The 24,903-nt window shown below is 45.4% G+C and overlaps 1 protein-coding gene and 1 long non-coding RNA gene across 3 annotated transcripts in view; one reads left to right on the plus strand and one right to left on the minus strand.

Annotated features, from left to right (window-relative positions):
• Positions 1–24: 24 nt before the first annotated feature.
• LOC119857719 lies at positions 25–5,282 on the plus strand. 2 transcript variants are annotated; one of them, XR_005293683.2, is made up of 4 exons: positions 25–254; positions 837–1,100; positions 4,043–4,131; positions 4,208–5,282. It is a non-coding gene; the product is annotated as an uncharacterized LOC119857719 (long non-coding RNA). The 2 variants fall into 2 exon arrangements; XR_005293684.2 differs by lacking the exon at positions 837–1,100.
• A 2,005-nt stretch (positions 5,283–7,287) lies between these two features.
• The window catches only part of LOC119857544 (transmembrane protein 151B-like), a 36,504-nt gene continuing 18,888 nt past the window's right edge, over positions 7,288–24,903 (minus strand). The window contains exon 2 of the mRNA XM_038406625.2: positions 7,288–11,786. Within this exon, the coding sequence (XP_038262553.1) occupies positions 10,356–11,786 (1,431 nt within the window). The 3' untranslated portion in view covers positions 7,288–10,355. The remainder of the gene's footprint in view (positions 11,787–24,903) is intronic.

The raw sequence follows: 24,903 nt of genomic DNA on the forward strand, positions 1-24,903 counted from the left end.
CGCTGTCAGGCAGTCACAGAGCTGGTTTGCACCCCCCACCCCCGCACACACACCTACCTATGACATCACTCCTTATGAATATTTATACCATCTATTTATTATCCAAGCTTCCTGAACTTTTAATAAAGTGGAAAATAACAGCTCTGCAGAGTCAGTGTCTCCCCTAGGAATTTCCTGATGGAAAGGGATAGTCGAGGTTGCATCAGTCAAAATGTAACCTACCTTCCTGGCAAGAGTTTATTTGCAAGGTCCAGGTAATTCTTTATATGGCTTTTACCCCCCCCCCCCAAGGAAATGCTTTGGTGCTATTTATTATTTTAAATAAATGCCCGCAGGCCAGCTCTCTGGTGAGCAACCCTACAACAAACAAGGGGGCAGGCTTGTGGGGTGGAGGAAAACCATTTTGCCGTTAGCTTGTCCACTACACAGGGGGAAAAAATCCGTTTAGGAGAAGGAGATTGAGAGCAAAAAACATTCAAATGTGGGTGCTCATTAGGGTCCTAAACCCATATATAGGCTCCTAAATAAGTGGCCTGATTTTCAGAGGTGCTGAGCACTGGTACCTCTTAATGAAATCAGTGAGAGTCACTGGGGGCTTGGTCACTGCATGTGAAAATCAGGACACTTGTATTGGTGTCTAACTATGGCTTTAAGAGACTAATTTTACTAGAAAGAAAAGGAATATTTGTGGCACCTTAGAAACTAACAAATTTATTTGAGCATAAGCTTTCGTGAGCTACAGCTCACTTCATCATATGCATTCAGCCATAAATACTCCTTTTCTTTTTGAGAATACAGACTAACACGGCTGCTACTGTGAAACCTAATTTTACTAGGTAACTTTGTCTGAAAGTTTTGGCCTCAGTTTCCTCCAGCAGAAGTGCCTCTGAGTTGACTTGAACTATCTGGGAGCGAGGAAATGGATTGTGCTGACACAAGCACAACTAGGCATTCCAGACCCAAGCCCAGAAGATCTCCCAAACACTGAAGAGGCCTGGGTTATCCACACCATGCCCTTGTGCTTCTGCACTGCTTCTGCACTCATAGCAAAGCTCTCAACCCTCCCCACTAGGAGTGCCTGCAGCAGTGAGACACAGAAGGTAAGTCAAGGGAAGTTACTGAGTTCTCTGCACTTTTCATAGTCAAGCCACTTATTTAGAAGATTAAATATGGATTTAGGAATCTAACTTTAGACTCCTATTTTGGAGAATTTTGATTTATTCATCCTACAATGTATAATACAGGCTCTCATCTATCAAAAAGAATCCAAAGTCATACAGTGTGTCTCATGGACACAAACTAGGCCTGACCCTGCACTTGGTTTTCATATTATGAACAAAGAGAAAGCTGTACATAAATGCTGACTGATGAGGCATTATGGTAGAGAGGTATTTCCCCACAAGGCTTATGGTGGGGAAATGATACCAAGGCCAGCCTCCTCCCAATATGTGAACTCTAGTCCCTGCAGCTCATCTGCAGTGGAGCTTTGGCACAGTTGGGGGATATTCTGTGTCCCCCAGACCTAGTCGGCTTGATTTGGGCCCCCTCCACTTGTCAAAATGTAAGGGATGATGTAGCCTATGAAAAGGGAACAGATTTTAGCTTTGAGTTTCCATGGAGCTATTTTTGTGAGGGGGAAAAGAACCCTGTAAAGGTTATAACAAATAGCCTGACACATAGGTGCTGGAACTAGGGATGCTGAGGGTGCTGCCTCACCCTGTGGCTTGAAGTGGTTTTCATCCTATCCAGGGTTTACACTTTGGTTCAATGGCTCTCCCCACTATACAAATTGTTCCAGCCCCCCTGCCCTGACTCTGTCCTTTCATCATAGTCACCCTGCGAACCATAGAGGAAAGGCACCATAAGTATCATTATAGCACAGTGCAATTTTCAATTTGTAATCATAGTTAAGATGTGTGGCACTTATATGGTGCCTTCCATCTCAGGCTCCCCCAGCAAGCATTTGTGAATTAAAGTCCCCTGTGAGGAAGGAAGGTATTGATATCCTCATTCTACAGATGAGGAAACTGAGGCACAACAGGGTTCCATAACTTATGCCAGTGTTTCCCAAGCCCCAGGCTCTGGTCTCTGCACTCATACTAATCCTCATCCATTTGCATTTCTGTTAGGAATCCCTAAAGTGCTGGAACAATGCCAAGTGGGGGTGCATGACTGTAATGAAAATGTGTTTTCTCTCCCTCCTCTGTTTCTACAATCTGAAATGAAAAGGCAAGGAGGAGACACCGATAAATCAGGTTTATCAAACAGCAGGGAACCATGGTGCTCTCGGGGTGAGGAATCCATGGCAGATCCTTTGTGGGGACTATGATACTCAGTGTATACGATTGCTAAAAGCATAAAGCATTTCCAGTATAAACACTGTAGCTAATCTCTATCTCTCCCTTAAATCCATATGAACAGATCTAGCTATATATGCTGTATATTGATGCACACATTTATGTGGGCCATTGCTTATAGAAAAAAGAAAAGGAGTACCCGTGGCACCTTAGAGACTAACAAATTTATTAGAGCATAAGCTTTCGTGAGCTACAGCTCACTTCATCGGATGCTCTAATAAATTTGTTAGTCTCTAAGGTGCCACGGGTACTCCTTTTCTTTTTGCGAATACAGACTAACACGGCTGCTACTCTGAAACCTGCTTATAGAAAGTAACTATGTTCTCAAAGTTTAGCAGCCTTGTGTGAAGAGTAATGGGCATTATATGAACTCTGCATTTCTACAGCATCTTTCATCTAAGGATTTCAACTATTTAATCTATACCCTAAATAGGTATAGGGAAAAGAGGAAAACCTTGCATGGTGACAAGCAAGGTAGGCTATTTCCAGCAGTTAACAAGAATATCTGAGGAACAGTGGGGGGTCCCCCCCCTGCTGCTGGTGATGGCTTATCTTAAGTGATCACTCTCCTTACAGTGTGTATGATAAACCCATTGTTTCATGTTCTCTGTGTGTGTATATCAATCTCCCCTCTGTTTTTTCCACCAAATGCATCCGATGAAGTGAGCTGTAGCTCACGAAAGCTTATGCTCTAATAAATTTGTTAGTCTCTAAGGTGCCACAAGTACTCCTTTTCTTTTTGCGACCCCACCCCACCCCCCACTGTTCCTCAGATATTCTTGTTAACTGCTGGAAAAAGCCTACCTTGCATGTCACCAAGCAAGGTTTTCCTCCCCCTTCCCCCCCCCCCCCCCCGCTGCTGGTGATGGCTTATCTTAAGTGATCACTCTCCTTACAAAAAGAAAAGGAGTACTTGTGGCACCTTAGAGACTAACAAATTTATTAGAGCATAAGCTTTCGTGAGCTACGTGAGCTGTAGCTCACAAAAGCTTATGCTCTAATAAATTTGTTAGTCTCTAAGGTGCCACAAGTACTCCTTTTCTTTTTGCGAATACAGACTAACACGGCTGCTACTCTGAAACTCTCCTTACAGTCTCAGGCACATGTAGGTGGTGGTGTGTATGATAAACCCATTGTTTCATGTTCTCTGTGTGTGTATATCAATCTCCCCTCTGTTTTTTCCACCAAATGCATCCGATGAAGTGAGCTGTAGCTCACGAAAGCTTATGCTCTAATAAATTTGTTAGTCTCTAAGGTGCCACAAGTACTCCTTTTCTTTTTGCGAATACAGACTAACACGGCTGCTACTCTGAAAAAAATATCCCTCTGGTGTGGGTATCAATATTCCCAATTTAGAGAAGGGGGAATTGAATCAGTGATAAATGGGAAATTCAGGTATAGATAAGTGAAGTGAGTTGATCAAAGTCACACAGAGAGTCAGTGGCATAATTAAGGACTGACCCATATTTCCTGATTCCCAGGCCCATGCTGTAATTATTAGACAATGTTTCACATACAAGTGTGCTCAGGGCCAAGATAATTGAAACAAACGACAGATGAGCAGAGAACAAGATGGAATAATAGAAAAATGACACACAGAAAAGAGATCTGACCGCCAAGAGATTTATATGAGATATAAACAATGTACATAAAGATTTTTATCTGATGTGCTATTTTACACACAGCCCTGTCTCCTCATCTTGGCAATGAGTTCAGGTAAAGGCCAGAAACCTATAGAGAATGCATCTAAGAAATGCTGGGAGATCTGAAATAGGTATTTACTCTTTTATGGTTATTATTTTAAAAGTTTTTGACCAAGTATAGAAAAAATTTGTCTAAACGTTCACCAGATTTTTTTTTCCTGTTTCTCAACTAGCTCTAATTACCAGTGTCCCGAAAAACAAGCCTAGAGGAGCAGCTTCATCTGCAAATGTGACTATGTGATATGAACTTTTTGTTAAGGGCCATAGGCCTGACTCTCAGCTGTAATAACTCAGCCTACTTCTATTGAATTCAATAGAATTCATCTGATTTACACCAGTTGAGGATCTGGCCTCATATCTTCTCAGAAGTCGGTTGTATCCTCAATGATAAGGACGAAGAACTTTGTGAAAATTGTACTGAAATCCTGGATACTTTGCCAGTTGGACTGCAAACTGCTGTGGAAAAACTTATGGGGGAGGGCTATATTACCATGAAGAAATCAAAAAGAACTTGTGACTTTTGAACGCTTTTAAGATTCAGAGGATCATGAACAAACATTCCTTGCTTTTCAGCATCAATGATTTTGTGTACCTGTGCCATTGTAGTATTGGCCCTAGACTACCAATGACAATGTTCATTACACATCAATCTATAAAGGACACACCACAACGACTCATAATTAATCTATCTCCTTCCTTCCTCTATTTTGATATTGTGGTGTTATGTTTCACCTGACCCATTGGATGCTTTATATGCATTTTGGCAAAGGCAGAAAGAGCTCAGCCCTACAAAGAGTCAAGTGCCAGTCGAGCATGTTGAATTTTTTTTAAATTTCAAAATTTTGGTAAAAAATTTAATGATGAAATTTTCATGATTCCCCCCCCCCCTTTTTTTTTTGAGCAACTACAGAGCTGGTCAAAGTGTTGACAAATTTCTAAAGGCAAGAAGAAATTTTTTCTTTTAAATATTGGCCAGATTTTTTTTTGCTCTGTTTTTCAACCAGCTCTAATTATGAGGGTTGCTGAAAAATGAGCCTACAAAAGAACTGGCCATCAAAAGAGAAAACAGCTTTGTCTTCATTACCATCGCAGCCTCTCTCCGATGGCTGAAAAATAAAGGTCTCACTCTAGTGTCCCAAATTCTGCAAAGGCTACTAGATTACATCCATCTTTGTTGTTGATGGCGCTATTCCCCTGCAGTTGTACACACATTCCCCATGTTTTAAATAAAAAGAAAAGGAGTACTTGTGGCACCTTAGAGACTAACAAATTTATTTGAGCATAAGCTTTCGTGAGCTACAGCTCACTTCATAGGATGCCTTTTTTTTTTCACCTTAGAGACTAACAAATTTATTTGAGCATAAGCTTTCGTGAGCTACAGCTCACTTCATCGGATGCATTTGGTGGAAAATACAGTGGGGAGATTTATATACCCACACAGAGAACATGAAACAATGGGTTTTATCATACACACTGTAAGGAGAATCCGATGAAGTGAGCTATAGCTCACGAAAGCTTATGCTCAAATAAATTTGTTAGTCTCTAAGGTGCCACAAGTACTCCTTTTCTTTTTGAGAATACAGACTAACACGGCTGCTACTCTGAAACCTGTCATGTTTTAAATGAGGTGGTCTCCAAACAGCTGACTTAGTTCACACTCAGATGTGAATGTCCAGTCCTTTCCATTTTCTGACTTTAGCTTCAAAGGGCACAAGTTGTTCCCATAGTTGTTAGAAGATAGGCCTGTCATCCTGCATTAGTAAATTGAAGTGCTGGCAAGAGTGACAGTGAAGTGACATTCAAGTTGCAGGAGTAGCTCTGCTCTGCGGTGAAGGAGATCCAGAATGACTGTTCAGATACTTCCTGAGCTGACTGGGGGATGGCTGAACCAGCATGTTCAGCCCCAGGTCAGAATGAGAATGGGAGCTGCATCGGGCTTTTTGTTTTGTCAAATAGCATGAATGAGCTCTGAAGCTAGCCCAGCTGTGTGGGCCTGCTAACCTAAGGTGTAGCTTCCTCAATTATGCCCCAAGGCATGTTCAAAGGGGTGGGGAGGGAAACTTGGTAGGAATCTTTAGGGCTTTTCAAGCCCTGCCGAGGATATATCCAAGGAGATAGGGGACATTCTGATGGCGGTAGTGCATATACCTACTGAACACTTCACTGAAAAGATTAAATTAATTGGTTTGGCAACAGCTGTCTCTCATGTTCTGCCCAGCCCATCATAACAATGGATTTGTTACAGCTTGTTTACATCATATAATAACTTTGCACAGTAATAACCATGCCTAGGGACCCACTTACCATACGGCTGTCCCCTGACATAGTTGAAACATGGGTCAATCGCAGTCTTGCACCTAAATATCCTTTTAACCATGTCCCTAAACTGACTGCGCTAGAGCCTTGGACATGACTGGGGTTTTTGCACAGTTCAGAAACATAGGCTCCAGCTACACTCCAAGACTGAATCACATTTTAACTGTGTTGGGGGTACTCGCGCTCCTAACTATGTTATCTGACATGCTTGTGATCGCCGGCTGAGCGCTCTTTAGACAAATCTGAGCCCCTTCCTTTCACTCAACGTGTATGTCTCTATCATCCCTTTTCTGTCTCCTTTTGTGTTCCCTTCCTCCTCTCCTCTACCTCTCCATCACCTTCTCTCAGGGCTGGCTCTAGGATTTTTGCCGCCCCAAGCAAAAAAAATTTTGGCCGCCCCCTCTTTTTTTTCGTGCCCCCCCAACTCCGCCCCAGCCCTGCCTCCTCCCCCGGGCATGCCGCATTTCCTCCCCCCATTGCTTCCTGCAGCTCCCCCCCCCCCCAGACCCCCACCCTAGCTCACCTCTGCTCCGCCTGCTCCCCCGAACATGCCGCCGCTCCGCTTCTCCCGCCTCCCTCTCAGGCAAGGGAGAGGCAGCGTGTTCAGGGGAGCAGGCGGAGCGGAGGTGAGAGAGGGTGGGGAGGGGCAGCGCAGGAAGTAACAGGGTGGGTGGGTAGAGGAACCGCTCCCCGCCCCAGCTCACCTCCGCTCCACCACCGCCGCCTCCCCTGAGCACGCCGCCACTTGGCTTCTCCTCCCTCCCTCCAGGCTTGCCGTGTGGCAAGCCTGGGAGGGAGGGGGGGAGAAGCCGAGCGGCGGTGGCGCGCTCAGGGGAGCAGGCGGAGGCAGAGCAGAGGCGAGCTGGGGCACATCGCTAGGGGCTGCATGGCTGGCGCCGGAATGCCACCCCTAGAAATGTGCCACGCCAAGCACCTGCTTGTTTTGCTGGTGCCTAGAGCCGGCCTTGCCTCCTATAGTAGGAAATAATGCTGAAAAGTGTCCAGTTCCTGTATTTCTGGAAGCTGCAGCCTCCTCCAGTTCTTAAGTCTTTCATATGCTCTCAGTTTAACTCTGTGCGTGTGTATGTAAAGGAGAAAGGGAATCATATTTTAAACAGTCTCAACTGCTCCATCTAAAAAATAATTAGAGATGAGCTCAAGCTATAGAGCTTAGATCTGATTCTTGATCTGGATTTAAAATCTCCCCCTATTCTGAGTGGTGGTGGAGTGCACTGTTGTTCAGATCTGAGGTTTGGGTGGCTCATTATAGTGTGAATCTAGGTCTGAATTCTTCCTAGATTTGAATTTTATCACAATTGAGATTTTGGGTTGAGTCCATCTCTGAAAATTCCAAACCTAGAACTGGCTCTTCTAAGCACTGGGGCAAGTAACTCTAAGCACTTTTTCTTAAGGTAATAAACTAAAAGCATCATGTATGTTTCCTAACTTTTGTAATTAGTGCCTAGCTGTCAAAGTGGTAGTCACTTACATAAAACATTTATAGAAATAAATAAATTCCTGTAGACTGAGACAACCTTTTGATTGCAATCACCATCATTTACAGATTAACTTGGTGTTGTATATGTGAAAGCAATCCCTGTCTCTCTTGTGTTGAAATAAATGTAGTATTACAAAACAGAATAATTAAACTGAAAGGATTTTTACATGATGCAACAGTCAATGCCATAAGAAATCACTGTATACGTATAGATACAGATACATGCCAAACAGGCAGTACAAATTTCAGATTACAAGTAGATATATAAGAAACTGATTTGGGAGTAAGCATTTGTTAACAATCCTTTAGTGGACAATGCTTTTTATTTATTTGCCCTGTGGTATTAAAACACATTGTTTCTGAAAAATACTGTATTGCATTCTGATATCCACTGTAAGCCACTGATAATCATGATGTCCGCGATCCATCCAACAAATTTCTAGGTCTTGTTCAGTGTGAGACGATCACTCATTGCATGCAGGTTTGCATTCTGAGATGGCCCCTTAGCAGTTCCTGAGAACGGTCAGCCGCCTTTGATTTGTTCAGATCTTGGAGCTAGGAAATGTTTAAAAAATGCTGACTCCCAAGATGGGAAAGCAGGAGTGCCACTGACAGAGCCTAGAGCCTTGTCTACTATTGCTAGCGGCAGTTCAGCTCCACCAATAGCAGAGCACTCTGTTGTAAATGTGTCATGGGCTGCCGCTGCTGTTTTAACCAGTGTGTCATTTAGACCTGCTCTGAGTAGGATTAGATGACACGGGGCAAATCTGGCATTACACTAAGGCACCTTTACCATGGTCTGGCAGCATAAAGGGGCCTTACGGGGAGAAGAAACAGCACCCCAAGGATATCCCTGTATAAAGGGCCTCCTGGCCAGCATAGAACTAGCATGGAACTAGGCAGGGAGGGATAGCTCTGTGGTTTGAGCATTGGCTTACTAAACCCAGGGTTGTGAGTTCAATCCATGAGGCAGCTGTTTAGGGTTCTGGGGCAAAAATTGGGGATTGGTCCTGCTTTGAGCAGGGGGTTGGACTAGATGACCTCCTGAAGTCCCTTCCAACCCTGATATTCTATGATTCAGGCCCTGTGCCAGTTGTGCTCCCAGCCCCTGATGTTGGGGCCATGGAGTGGGAGGCTGAGAATGGGGCAGGGGATGTAGCTTAATACACAGTGCTACAGCTATTCTTTGTTTCCCAGGGCCCATAGAAGTCATGGGAAACAGAGTTTAAGTTAGAGCAACTCTGAGGTTGCTCTAACTTACACTGTGGCCTGTGGCAACCCCCAAACAGCCCCAGAATATGGGGAGGACAAAGGTGACAAAAGGCCACCTTGGCCACATCATTCCTGTGCCAGGTGTGGGAATGGAGTAACTGGGAATCGGTCACAATGCTAAAAATGGTGGTGCCCACCAGCACTCAGTCTACAATAGTGCCCCCAACATTACTAACTCTGAAGAGTGGAACTGGAGCTAGCAACAGGAGGAAATGTTTATTGACAAGGCCTGGGAGTGTGATGGGGTAGGAGGAAAGATGGGATGGAGCATGTTCTTTCCTTTTACTGGTAAACTTCAGTATTTTGGGGCTTGACCCTTCAGTGAAAGTTCTGGGTGTGCAGCACATTTCAGTATCAGGCCCTTTGTTTTTACAAATGTGTTAAACTTTAATCCATTAAACTTGTTCTGTGTAGATACCATTTTTTACTCGTATTGACTGGCTGTACCCGGAAAGCAAGGAAGAAACTTTGATTAGGCAAGATCCAGCACTCCTTAAAACCCTGGGAAGGAATGATGAGAACTTAGGGAGCAGAACTGAGACAGCCACAAAGGAAGACAGGCGTGGACAGAGAAGAACAGGAGGAAGTGAAAGAGGGAGGGAGTAAATGAGAGAAGGAGGAGGGAAAGATAAACCTGGTCTGGTGGTAACAGCAGGTGACTGGGAATCTGCAGATTTGAATTCTGCTTCTGGCTCTGCCATTGACTTGCTGTGTGATCTTGGGTGAATCGCTTAACCTCCCTGGGCCTCAGTTTCCTGCCTTACAAGAGAGTTGGGAGGCTAAATGCATCAATGTTTGCAAAGCGCTTTGAGATCCTCAGGTGGAAATTGCTGTTGTGGTGCAAAGTATAATGATTGAAATGTGAGGGGAGGCTGGAGATGGGAATGAGAGGGGAGACAGAAACAGGGGAAGAAAGAAAAGGGTGACTGATGAGCAGAAGAAGGGAGAAAAGAGGAAAAAAGAGAGGGGACACCTAATGATGGGGAAGTAATGGAAAGTGGCAGGAAGAGAAATGAGTAGCTACTTGTCGGACTGGATATATTTTCTTGCATTGGCAGGGAGGGGAATTAGAATCGGAGAGTTTGCCTTGTGGAGCTAGTGTGCGGTGGCACAGTCTTGAAGTTAATGGTTTCCCTGCTGATAGCATCTCTGTCAAACAGCACTAGTGCAATGGAGCTGTCCTGGGGAGGAAGGAGCCATAAGGCCTGATCACAGAGATGTCTCCAGGCAGGATGAGCGCCGGATGTAGAAGCGCCTTCCCTCGTGCCCTTCAGATCTGTGCACAATTAACACTGGGAAAAAGCGGGCATCCTGGTAGGTGGGTGGGTTTTCATTGATGGCAAGCTGGCTAGAGTAAGAGCAACACTGTTCATCTTGGCAGCCACGGTCTGCAATGCTGCTGCTGCAACTCCTCCAAAGTCCTGTCCTGTGAGAACCATGAACCCGGCACAAAGAGAAGCGGCTAGTGTTGAGGGAGAGGTGTGAGTTTCCGCTGCCACTGTGGAAGGCGTAGCGGGAGAAGATGGAGGAGGTGCTGGAGGCCTGATTGCAGCGCTCACAGCCATGAGCTATTTCACTGTACCCACACATGGAGTAACCGTTGTACACAGGGGAGTCTGTCAGGTCCAGGAGCATGGCCTCCGAGTAGCTGGGGATCAGCTGTCGGTTGGTACAGATGTGCCATTCCAGTTCAGTGCTGTCCTGAGTGTTATCCCGGGGCATGCGATACCTATACAGGGGCTCCTCTGCTATGCCGGGCACTGTGTACTCTAGGCCTAGGAGCTTCTCAACGTGGTAGTGCACATACGCAGTCCGATACTCTATGAGCACCCGCAGTGGCCAGGAGATCATCAAGACAGCTGCCACCCAGAAAGTATAGTGGGACACATACCATGGGAGATGCTCTGGGTCCCCATAGGCCATCATAAGCTCTTTGAAGTCTATGTTTTTGAGCTGCATGCCTTCCCTGACCTCCATGTAGTCATCCAGCCCCTCAATTTCTGTGAAAAAGTGAGTCCTCTGGGTCAGGTAGGCATTCTCTGACTCTGTGTTGGCAAAGCTGAAGCACTTGGTGAACTTCAGTTTTGTGGCTGTGTAGCATTCCAGGCCTAGCAGCTCCTTGGAAATGTCTTTGAATCCACAGGGAGAGTAGTCGAACTCAGCTTCAGCCACATGTGTGTTGACCCGCTCATGGTAGACCTGTGTGGTGGTATAGGCATCGCCATTGCGGTAGCGGGTCACCTGCCGAGTGCGTCGCACAAAGTGGTAGCTGATGGCCTTCCACCAGATACAGGGAGTGGCCTGCTGCATGCGGTTGATACGGTCATAGATGCTGTCCACATCCGCCTTGTACTGGAGTTCACTTTTGGCATAGCAGTGCCAACACTCCACCAGGTAGGCCACATACAGTATGGTGAGGAAGGCTAGGGGGATGTAGACATAGCCATCAGAGCACGGGCTATCATGGTAGATCATAGACTTGCCTTTGAAGGAGCTATCAAAGCTGAGCTTGGTGACTCGGGCTAGCTGACACCAGGCCACAGCACCCAGGCAGCCATACATAAGGATGGAAAGGAGCAGGCATTTCCAGTGGGATTCTCTGCACATGGAGGCACTCAAGGACTGCTTGACAGGGCGTTGCTGAGAAGCAAGAGAAAGAGTAATTTATGTCAGTGGCATCATTTTACATAATACATGACTCTTATTTTCAAGATTGTGTTTGTCTTAGCCACTGAATGCCTTAGGGCTAGCTTGGGCCTGTAGGCAGAGCCCTCAGTAAGGTGTGGTGTATAAACTGCAGTCACAGGAGTAGCCCCATAAGGCATTATGCCTCAGAAATGTCTCTCCAAGGCACAACACCTTCCCTTTTCTTTCCTTGCTCCATAATGGGAGTAACATGCTGCTGGCCTATACCGACAGCAAATCTACTCCAGACCTCTCTCCTTCTGGTCAAACTAAAATTGCAGCCTGTCTCTCTGACATCTCCTTGTGGATGTCTAGTCATCAGCTCAGGCTAAATATGGCTAAAACAGATCTTTCTTACAAAATTCTCTCCGCTACCTCCTTTCACAGTCACTGTGGACAACACCACCATTCTTCCTGTCACTCATGCCCATAGCCCAGATGTCATCTTTGATTCAGACTTCTGTCTAGGTCATCACATCCAGGTTTGTAGATTCTTTCTGCTTAACATCTCTAAGATATGGCCATTCCTATCCAAACACACAGCTAAAACTCTCATCCAGTCTTATCATCTTGCATCCCAATTACTGCCACATCCTTTTCTCTGACAAAGGCAATTGTGCCCTCTTCATATCCATTCAGAAGGCAAAGATCATTTCCTATCCTGTCTCTGACCATGTCACCCCTCTCTTTGTATCCCTTCATGGACTCCCTCTTCTCTTTTGTATCAAACGTAAGCTGCTTGTCTTTACTTTCAGGCCCTTCATGACAGCGCCCCACTTTAATTTGTAATGAAAGAGGTGCCAGGGCTCAAGCAATTTTTTTACATTCACAACTGATGCAGCAAGCCCAGAGACACCGGGGCTATGAACTGCCAAGCCCAGAGGCACCGGGGCTATGAATTGCCAAGCCTAAAGGTCCCAGTCCTCAGCCTTGGCACAAATTAAGCACTGTTCCCACCCTACCTATCATCTCTTATTCAGTATGGAAAAATCATCTCCTGCCTCTGACCAGCCCAAGAGGCCAGCCTTTATCTGCTATTTGTTAACTTTCAAACAAGCACCTTTCGTGCTTCCTCTCCTGTTGCCCCTCATGCCTGGGAGGTGCTCTCTGTAACCATCTGCAAAGCGACCTCATTATCCTCCTCCAAACCCTTCCTTGAAACTTTACTATGCTGTGATGCCTACAAAAACATGACAATGGTTAGGCTGCCAGTGTGCTGAGGCTAGTGTCGATCATGCTGACCAATACTGTCTCATTGTGTCCTTGTACTATCCTCGTGTGTTGAGGGGCAGAGTCAACGCTTCACCCATTCTCACCTCGCCATGTGCTCAGGGGTGAGGATAAGCAGAGGCACAGTACCTGCTCACTCCTCTGTGCTTGAGCCCCAGATCCGACAGCCCACACAAGGCACTTACTCTCTGTTACACCCCATACGGACACATAGTCCAACCTCTGCCTTCATGTACGTTCTGTGCAATCCCACTGAAATTGATAGGGTTGCACAGTGTATGAATGAGAAGACAATTTGGCTGCTGTCTTGGCCCTTACATTCTGCAACTGCTGAATTTCTGAATCCATGCTCCATTGCTGAGAAGCCTTGGGAGCACTCTTCTTTAGTGGTTTTGTACCCACTCATTTTGGCCACACCCCAGAGTCGGCAGAGGACTGCCAGAGCAGCATGAAGCCAGAGGAATGTAAACCAGAACCAGGGCCTGTGCCTCCAGCAGCATGAAGCTGACTCACAGGTGATATCATAAATGATCTGGAGAAAGGGGTAAACAGTGAGGTGGCAAAGTTTGCAGATGATACTAAATTGTTCTAGGTAGTTAAGACCAAAGCAGTCTTGAAGAACTTCAAAAAGATCTCACAAAACTAAGTGATCAGGCAACAAAATGGCAAATGAAATTTAATGTGTATAAATGTAGAGTAATGCACATTGGAAAAAATAACCCCAACTATACATACAATATGATGGGGGCTAATTTAGCTACAACTAATCAGGAGAAAGATATTGGAGTCATCGTGGATAGTTCTCTGAATACATCCACACAGTGTGCAGTGGCAGTCAAAAAAGCAAATGAGATGTTAGGAATCATTAAAAAAGGGATAGAGAATAAGACGGAGAATATCTTATTGCCCTTATATAAATCCATGGTAAGCCAACATCTTGAATACTGCATACAGATGTGGTCCCCTCATCTCAAAAAAGATATTCTGGCATTAGAAAAGGTTCAGAAAAGGGCAACTAAAATGAGTTTGGAACAGGTCCCTTATGAGGAGAGATTAAAGAGGCTAGGACTTTTCAGCTTGGAAAAGAGGAGACTAAGGGGGGATATGATAGAGGTATATAAAATCATGAGTGGGTGGAGAAAGTGAATAAGGAAAAGTTATTTACTTGTTCCTATAAGAACTAGGGGCCACCAAATGAAATTGATGGACAGCAGGTTTAAAACAAATAAAAGGAAGTTATTCTTCACTCAGCGCACAGTCAATCTGTGGAACTCCTTTCCTGAGGAGGTTGTGAAGGCTCGGACTATTACAGGGTTTAAAAGAGAACTGGATAAATTCATGGAAGTTAAGTCCATTAATGGCTATTAGCCAGGATGGGCAAGGAATGGTGTCCCTAGCCTCTGTTTGTCAGAGGGTGGAGACGGATGGCAGAAGAGAGACCACTTGATCATTACCTGTTAGGTTCACTCCCTCTGGGGCACCTGGCATTGGCCACTGTCGGTAGACAGGATATGGGGCTGGATGGACCTTTGGTCTGACCCGGTATGGCCATTCTTATGTTCTTAAGAGCGACACCTACCAAATTATCAACACAGTGTGCTGCAGCATTGTCTTGGAGGTCTCCCATCCAGAAACTGCCTAGATTCTACCATGTTTACTTTCAGTTCTGACAGAATCACAGTTCCAGGTGGCATGGTAACGAGCTGAAAATAATATTGGCAAGAAGCAAAAAAAAGGGTTTAAGCTTTGTAGCTAATGGTATATATATGAATAGTTAAAATCCAGCAGATCCCCCTGCTTTGAGGGCTCAAAAGCCAGGACACAGATCACAAATAAAAGAATTTACACTTGTACACTCCCACGTGTTCCCTGAGAGGACAGGATTAGCATCCTCACCCTGATGATGTTGCAATGAATCTGTTGCATGTCATGCTGTGCTGGGCTGTAATAAGAAACAAATCAAGCCAAGTAGCCAGAAACTGTAGCAACTGAGTGGTCTCTTTATAAAGAGCAGCAGCAGTGAGAGTTCCAGTACCAGATGGCTCCAGCGTACAGGCTGGGAGGAGCACACTCAGCAAGAGCCTTACACCTGATGTGTACTGTTGAGGAATATCTCAATACTGGCCTCCCTCTTGCTACTGATGCCCTTTGGCCCCACTTTGTAGTAAGCGTGTTGTAGCAATAAAAACAGTGAAACACACCAAGATACATATACCATCTCTCTGCTTTTCCCCCACTGATGCAAAATGGAACTAATCCATCTCCCAAGGGGCCATCTCTAACATTCCAAACTTCTTCACAGCTTCTAACAGATGCCACGGTTTTAAAGCAGCCTATCAGAGAAAAATTGCCTCCTTCTCCCCCTAAATGTGGTGTTTCCCCCTAATATTGGTTGTGTGAGGCCCACAACAGGCAAGATTCAGTTCTGGACCAGTGATGAGTTTAAGGTCCAATGCTTCACGACCCTGCAGAGCTAGAAATGGGAGCTTTATGCCATTTGAAAGTAGAGTTTGCCCTTTTCCCAGTGGGACAGTAGCATTTGCTTTTAACTTTGCAAGGCTGAGATTTGACTTTAAAGTCATTCATTTTTAGGCAAAGAAGAACTATTTTAGGTAATTTTTAGAGGTCTTTGTGGTTTCCTTTGAGGCTGAGCCCCGTACAGTTAGACTCATGGGACTAGATTCTAATTTCATAGATTCTCATCTCACTCTGGTGTAAACTCAGAGTAACTCCAGTGATTTCAATGGAATTGCATCAGTGTAAATCTAGAGTAACTGAGATCAGAATGCTTCCAGGAGGAAATGATGACAAACACTGGCAGTGTAAAGGGAGCAAATTGATAAAAATGTAATTCACATCCACTTTAAGGCCCCATTATGCGCCATAGTGGTGTAAAGGGACCTTATTACAAATGTAAATCAGGCCCATTTTTCCTCATCTCCTTTAGGGAATTCTGAGGAGAGGAGCAAAGTGGTTACAACCAGCACCCAGAACTCTGAACAATAACTGCAAAACAGCAGGAGCCATGTAGGTATATGATTGAGTCTAGATCTAGCTACTGAGGGTATGTCTATGTTGCAATGTAAGCCCAGGCTCTGACTCAGGTTCAAGCCTTAAGCCCTCTTTCATTGACACTCAAATCTCTCAGGCTTGGACCCAGGGTCCTAGGAGCCTGTGAGAGTAGAGGGTCTAAGCCCAAGTCAAAGCAGGACCCAGGGTTCGAGCCCTATCATTTTGCAGTGTAGATGCAACCCCCCTGGACTCAGGTTCTTGGAGTCCACCAAAAATATCCACAACTCTATGGGCAGACTTCATTTGTCCTCTCTCTCCCAAGACTCATCAGTCGACTCCAGGGAAAAGGAAGCACCCCACCTTGTTCTAATACAACAGCTCAGCATTTTATTCTGACAGCCAACCTGAAAACAAACCTTTGGAGAACCTGCAGCGTTTGCCATGGATACTGACCAGAAGAAGTCCTTTACAAAGCTTGCTGCATTGTGGTTACCAGGGCACAGATTGATTTTGGTTAATCTATTGTGTGAGGCCACAAGAGTTTAACCAAACAATTAATTTTATTAGTAAGAGTACCAGAAATGACCATGCATACCAGCAAACAGCAAAGAAGCTGGCGGCGCTGGAAATTTACCAAAACGGTGATCAGTGCAGGAAATGGATTAAGTGGATTAAGACCAAATACCGAAAAACCAGGGATCACAAATGCGCCTCTGGCAACTCACCAGCATTGTACCTATTTTATGATGAGTTTGACCTGGTGTGGGGATTGCTCTGAGCACTGGGCAATGTGCGGTGCACAATGACCTGGTCAGCTGCGATGATGCCCTGCTGGCCCCTGTAGCCAGCATGGGAATTGATGGGAGCAGCAGCAGGCACCAAATGAGGCAAATGAAGTAACTCTGCTGATGAAACCAGCCCCAGAGGAGGCTTTGCTGCAGAAGCAACTGAGCACATCCTGGGGCCATATTCAGAGAAGCTTTTTGATGCCCCCCCGGCCCAGAGGAACAGCCCAGCATGGATCCAGCAGCAGAAATGGAAGAGGGAGAAACTTCCCTGGAGCCTGGTAAGTTTCTGACTCTATTTGTGTATTTATTAATATAGGGATGAGAGGGATTTCGGCTTTATGAACCAGTGCAAACCCTGAGAAGCAGCATATATCTGCTAATGGTGGATTGCACGTCAGTGCCTTGCATCCCCCCTCCCTGACTCTGTGGAATTCCAAATGGAGACTGGGAAACACAAACAGTAAAACAAGCGTGTAAAAGTGAGTTTTTACTGGGAAGCAGAGGCAGATTACAGTTTAGTGGGGCCCTGGGCCAGGACAAGTGGGGGACCCTTCCCATTCCTTCCACCTGCAGTCCCCCCACTCCTTGGTGCTCCTGCTAGGGAGCAGGGTCAGGGGGTGGCAGATTGCCCTGCTCTGCCCCTCTGCCTGGCACTCCTGCCAGGGAGCAGGGTCAGAGCACGGGGACTTGCCCCCCTTCACCTGCCCACCCGGCACTCCCACTGTAGAGCAGGGTCGGAGTGTGGGGGCTTGCCCAGCCGTGTCTATGGAGCGTCAGTGGTGTGAAGCAGCCCTCTACCAATACACTGAAGTTCAATAAGGTACATTTTCTGTCTTTGAAATTCCAAGATGATTTTTTCTGGGCTCCTGCACTGAGCTATTTGTAACCTTCTGAGTAACCTCAGTAACCTTCTGAGTCTCATCCTATTCCAAGAGGAAAGACAAGCTGAAAGGCAAGCGGGAAGGCTCACTCTGGCTGCGCAGCTTGAGGATAGGGTAGTGGTGCAGGAGCAGGCATATGCTTCACAGTTCCTGGAACAGGAAAGGCAGTGAAGGGAGGACAACGGAGCACAACAGAGAGAACTGTTTGAGCAGCAGCTGTCTCGAATGGCCGCAAACGTAAAGGCTCCACGGGCTTGTGTGCCCTCCATGGTACCCTGGCCTGCATTCCAGGAACAGCCTGGACAATTCCATGGCTGGGTAGGCCATGCATTTGGGCCCTATCAGTGGCTGGGATGGACAAATATGCCCCATGCAGTCTTCAGTGCTGAACCCCTCCCCCATGGACACCTCCACATCCCTGCCCCAGCACCAAGTGCATGGCAAACGTGAAAGGAGAATGGTGGGCCAGGGGAAACACAACAGTGTGTGTATAGGGTGTCTTGTACATCGTTTCACTGTTTGCACAAGTTTATGCTCTTGGATACTTTTAAAGCTTTTGGTGTTGCTGATGTTATAGTGGGCTAATGGCAGCTAGCTTGCCAGGCAGTGGTTTAATATTGTACTTTTCCACTAACTGTGTAAAAATAAAGGGGTTCTTTTCATAAAAAAGATTTATTGCCGTCATTGCAACACATGATATAATGTGTATTTCAAATAATAAAGATAAACAGAGGAGCAGGGACAAATGGGATGTTGTATGCAAAACCCATGTCTCATTACAGCTATATACACACAGCAGCAATTTACATCAATCCATAGTGGCTTCTCTACACCATCCCATTACACAAACAGTTATGTCATTCAAAAGTACAATGCAGGGCAATCAATGCCCCCTCCCCAACAAGCACGTAGAGGTGCTATTCTCTCTTCAGTTGGCCCATGAAATGTGGAAGCACAAAGCATCCCTGACTTTTGTTACTTGGGTGCATCCAGCTCCAGCTGTGGTAGATGCACTCTCTGGCTGAGTATACCAGATCAGGGGGCCTTGCAGTCATAGGTTCATTCAGGGGCAAATGGCTCACCGCTAACTTCACAATGATCGTGAAGAGCGCAGCAAGCCACAGAAATGCGGACAGAATTGATGACACTGGCATCCAAATGGGTCTGTAGATACCGCCAACGGGATTTCAGTCTGCCATATACACATTCAGCCACCATTCTACACCTGCTAAGAATGTAATTAAACCTTCTTTTGCCAGGGCATCTGAGATCAAGGTATGGTTTCATCAGCCAAGGCAAAAGTGGGTACATGGCATTCCCCAGAATAACAGTGGGGATGGAACTTCATATACAATAATGTCGTGGTGGGAATAATATCCCAGCTTGTCCATGAATATAGACTCTCTCAATCAGCAAAAAACCCTGGCATCATAAACTTTTCCAGTGCAGCCAATACTGACATTCACAAATCAATCTTTGTGGACCATGAGGGCCCACATAACAATGGAGTAGTACCCTTTGTGGTTTGTGTACTCATGTGCTCCATGATGAGGGCGAACTATGGGCACATGGGTCACATCAGTGTCCCCGGCACAGTTTGGAAACCCCATTCTCTCAAGGCTGGCAATTACCTCAGGAATATCTTTTATACCTACCAACTTGTGGTAAATTACACACCTGATTGCCTCAGAAACCTCCACTGCCACTTACTCACAGTCGACCTTCCAATACCAAACTGATTGGCCACCGACTTGCAGCGGGATGGGGTAGCCATCTTCCAGATGATTATAGCAAGCTGCTTGTGGACGGGCATGGCCAGCCTCATGCATGTATCTTTACACTGTAGGGTCAGGGCAAGCTGCTCAGAAAGCTCCAGAAATAAAGTTTTCTTTGTGTGAAAGTTCTGGACCCACTGCTGGTCATCCCAGGTCTCCATGATGATGTGATCCTACCAGTTTGTGTTTGTTGCCTTGCTCTAGAAGAGCTGGTCTATGGAGGGGATATCAGTGGCTATACCGAGTGTCATGAGCAGCATCAGCCAGTTCAAGTCTTCCATGTCTGTGTCCTCCTCCTCCTCTGTCATTATCTCTGTCAGGTACCTTTGGTGGGTCAGAAAACACAGCCGAGCTGCCCACCAGCGCCTCACATTTTGGGAAGGTGCTAGGAAACCTGAGATACAGTTGGTTGGATTCATGTCTGTGTGGATTCCAGAGCTTACGGTTTGGGCCCAGGTTAAAAAATTCTTAACCTAAATTTGGCAACAGGGCTGGCCTTACCATGAGGTGAACTGAGGCGGCTGCCGCAGGTGCCAGACTCGGGGGGGGGGGGTGCCACTAGGACCCAGAGTGTAGAAAATTGTGTCTGCTGCTGGTGCATATGTATTCCCTCTGCTCTAGATGCACAGAGATGGTGGAGTGCTGTGCTGAAGGAAAGAGGGCACAAGAGACATAACAGGCAGGCAGGAGAAAAGGTGAGAGGGACTACCAGAAAGCAGCAGGAGCTGCAGCGAGAGAGAGGAGAAAGATCCTCTTATGTACCTCTCTAGCACCCCCAGGACCCTGCACTGATTAATGCCAGGTTCTCAGGGAGCTTCCTGTTTCCTGCTGCTTCCCTGATCCCACTTGAGGGGAACAGGCAGTCAACTGAAGTAGTAGGAGCCAGTTAGGACCTTAAGAAGCTGATATCTTCCCTCACTCAGGCCCTGCTACCAGCCTGCTGATTTGTCCCCTTCAAATGAGTGTTGAGAGCCACTATAGCTGGCACAGAACAGCAGCCATGAGTAAAAGAAGAAAACGCCCCTCTGGGGCAGCATTCAGAAAAAGAAAGAAAGCAAAGGAAGCCAGTTAGTCAGAGTGCAGGTGTCATAAATATAAAGGGAAGGGTAACAACTTTTCTGTATACAGTGTCATAAAATCCCTCCTGGCCAAAGGCAAAATCCTTTCACCTGTAAAGGGTTAAGAAGCTAAGGTAACCTGGCTGGCACCTGACCCAAAATGACCAATGAGGGGACAAGATACTTTCAAATCTGGAGGGGGGGGAAAAAGGCTTTTGTCTGTCTGTGTGATACCTTTGCTGGGAACAGATCAAGGATGTAAGCCTTTCAACTCCTGTAAAGTTAGTAAATAATCTAGCTAGAAAATGCATTAGATTTTCTTTGTTTTGGCTTGTAAATTTGCTGTGCTGGAGGAAATGTGTATTCCTGTTTTTGTGTCTTTTTGTAACTTAAGGTTTTGCCTAGAGGGATTCTCTATGTTTTGAATCTGACTGCCTGTAAGATTATCTTCCATTCTGATCTTACAGAGTTGTTCTCTTTTATCTTTTTTTTGTTCTTCTAATAAAGTTCTGATTTTTAAGAATCTGACTGGGTTTTTTGGGTCTTAAAAATCCAAGGGGTTTGTGCTCATCTTGTTTATTCTCAAGCCTCCCCAGGAAAGCGGGTGTAAAGGCTTGGGGGGATATTTTGGGGAAATAGGAACTCCAAGTGGTCCTTTCCCTATTCTTTGTTTAAATCACTTGGTGGTGGCAGCGTTTTACCTAATCCAAGGGCAAAGACTTTGTGCCTTGGGGAAGTTTTAACCTAAGCTGGTAGAAATAAGCTTAGGGGGTCTTTCATGCAGGTCCTCACATCTGTACCCTAGAGTTCAGAGTGGGGAAGGAACCTTGACAGCAGGTGACCTGGAAGCTACTGCAGCATCCATATCTCCATCTCAAATGGATGTAACCATGCACATTCCTGAAGAAAAGCGTAGATCAGAGAAGACTGTGGTGGAGGCGCAAGAAACAGCGGCTGCTGAGTTTAGTTCCTTAAGTCTAGATGAACCAGGACTGTGGATCCACTTGAGCAGTAGCCTGAGGGACTTCCTTGTACTGTATAGGAAAAACTTCATGTTCCCCAAAGACAATGAAAATAGAAATTTCCATTCAACACATTATTGGCGTGAAATCCCCAGTGGTGACAAAGTGGAGAGGCCATGGCTTATGTACTGAAAAACCCAGAATGCTGCATACTGTTTTTGTTGCAAATTCTTCCAGTCTAATGTTCCAGCCACAATGGTTGCTACAAGAACAAAGGGCTGGAGAAATCTGGCTAGAAATCTGGCATGCCATGAGAAGGCAGCAAATCACCAGAGAGCATTCCATAGGTGGAAAGAGCTTGAGATGAGACTAAGGTTAAAGGCCACCATAGATGATCAGCATCAAGAGAAGATTGCATCAGAGTCTCTTTACTGGCAAAATGTTCTGAAAAGGCTGATTGCCATTGTGAGAATGCTTGCTACCCAAAACCTAGCACTGTGTGGTACTTCAGATCAGCGGTATGTGCCAAACTATGGAAACTTCCTTAAAATTGTGGAGCTGATAGCTGAGTTTGATGCTGTACTCCAGGAGCATCTAAGAAGAGTCACCACCCAAGAAATGTACACACACCACTACCTTGGAAAAACAATTCAAAATGAGATCATACAGTTACTGGCAGCAAAAGTCAAACGGAAGATTGTGGCAGATCTGAAGTCAGCAAGATATTACTCTGTTATTCTGGACTGCACACCTGACATCAGCCATACGGAACAAATGACTTTAATGGTGAATTTTGTAATAACAGAACCTAGTGAAAATGTCCCTGCAATGGTGACTGTCAGAGAGCATTTTCTAGAATTTATTGACATTGATGATACTACAGGAGTTGGTATGACAAGTGTGCTTCTTAAAAAGCTGGAAGATACGGGAATTGCAATAGCTGGCATGAGAGGTCAGGGCTACGATAATGGTGCCAACATGAGAGGAAAGAACAGAGGAGTGCAGACACGGATCCAAGAGTTAAACTCTCGAGCTTTTATTGTCCCATGCAGTTCTCATTCATTGAACTTGGTGGTCAGTGATGCAGCATCAGCTTCTAGTGAGGCTGCTGAATTTTTTAATGTAATTCAAAGCATCTATCTATTTTTCTCTGCATCAACTCATCAAATTTTGAAGCAACATCTGGGAACATCCTCTCTGGCACTGAAACCACTGAGTGCCATATGATGGGAAAGTCGAGTGGAGGCGATAAAGCCTATCAAACACCAAATTGGGAAGCTGGATGATGCCATAGTTGCCATTATGGAGAATAATGCTATGACAGGAACTGTTCGTGGGAGAACAGTGGCAGAGGAAATTGGAATCACCAGAAACATACATAACTTCAAATTTCTGTGTGGCTTAGTGTTGCGTTTTGACATACTGTTTGAAATAAATGTTGTAAGCAAGAGACTCCAAAGTGCTGACCTTGATATATCTGGAGCAATGGAACAACTGGACAAAGCAAAGTCATACTTACAGTCTTACTGGTCAGATGAGGGATTTCAAAATGTTCTGAAGAGTACACAGAAGTTGGCAGAGGAACTTCACACTGAAGCTATTTTACCACCCATTTGAGAATACAAGAGTCACCAAAGAAGAAGATATTTTGATTACAAGGCATGGGATAATCCCATAAGAGATCCCAAACAACAATTCAAAGTTGAATTCTTTAACCAGGTGCTAGATTGTGCAATACAGTCAGTTGAAGAACGTTTCATGCAGCTCAAGGAACACAGCAGTGTATTTGGGATGTTGTATGATATTCCAAAACTCCTTACTATACCTGAAGAAGACCTACACCAGCAATGCAGGGCCCTAGAGACAGTGTTGACACTTGATGATATGCGTGATATTGATGCGAGTGATTTAGGTGATGAACTGAAAGCCCTTTCAAGATACATTTCAGCAAGATCAACTCCAAAGGCTGTTCTGGAATATATGTGCACAAATAAGATGACTACCCTCTTTCCAAATGCTTTTGTTGCTCTGTGCATACTTCTAACTCTTCCTGTAACAGTTGCCAGTGGAGAACACAGCTTCTCCAAGCTGAAGTTAATAAAAACACATCTGTGCTCCACAATGACACAGGAGAGGCTGGCAACCATCTCAACAGAGCATGAGCTGGCCCAGACTGTGGACTTTCGGGAAGCAGTTCAAATCTTTTCAATCAAGAAAGCACTACTTTTGAATATTCAAACAGATAAAAATGCCAGTGTTTACTATGCAGACAAGAAAAGTTACATTTGCTGTTCAGGCATTTGAAAATTGTTAGTTAAAATTTTTGAACAAGGCATTTTAAGTTGTTAGTTCTCCTTTATTGGGGTAGAAAGCAGAGCAGTACCATGAGAGGAGTAGAAGAAGAAGGTGGCAGAATTGAGACCTTTCAAAGTTTTGGCCCAAGTGAGGAGGCATGGGGGCGTCATTTGAGCTCCCTGCCTCAGGTGCCAAAATGTTGTGGTCCGGCCCTGTTTGGCAATCATTGTATATGCTCAAGCCCTGAGTTCTCAAACCCAGAGTCTGCTGACTCAAGTCCCACTAACTTACATTGCAGTGCAGATGTACCCTGAGTGGGTGGAATAGTCTTGTGAAATTCCCTCTAGCACCTACTTTTAAACCCTACTTCCATTATCACTCTACTGTGCATTTCTGCACAGCCCAACCTTCAGGCCCAGCAAAGCCCACAGCCCCAGACTCTCCTGATATGTGGGAACTATGGTTCGGAACCTCATGAAGACTCTAAGACATCTTTTCTATATTTTAAAGTAAGTTTCTAGCCCTCTTCTTTGTGAGGGAACTGTAAACTTCTATAAACCAATCTCTAGGCTTGGATTGAAGCAGCTGCTGGGCTTTCCTTCTACAGCAGAAGGCCATGATGGAATTTCAGATCCACACTCACCTGCACACACAGGCACTTTTTGTGTAAAATGAGCCAGTTACATGTGAATTCTGGAGAAGATCTGCAAAACAGTGCAGGGGCTCCAGCCATCTATTGTAATGGAAGATGTGTAGCTAAATCCCCTGCACAGCTTTGCAAATCTCAGCCCTCCTCAGTAGTCCCAACACCTCTCCAAATCCCCAGGCTGGGCCTGAGCACAATGCAAGGGTGGACTAGGATTGTTTAAAGATGGCTGTGATACCTGACAGCCTCATATGTTCCCAGTGATACTGGAAATACCAGAATCACCAAAAGATGGCAGATATTCATGCTTTTTTGCAAACTCATTTACCCATCCCTACAGCCTGTCGCTGTCTCTGTGCCATTGCCCATACATGCCAATGCCTCCACTGCAGCTCAGCTGTAATCCCCAATCATGCCTCCATCTC

The sequence above is a fragment of the Dermochelys coriacea genome, chromosome 6, assembly GCF_009764565.3.
Source record: "Dermochelys coriacea isolate rDerCor1 chromosome 6, rDerCor1.pri.v4, whole genome shotgun sequence".
In the NCBI taxonomy this organism is placed as follows: Eukaryota; Metazoa; Chordata; order Testudines; family Dermochelyidae; genus Dermochelys; species Dermochelys coriacea.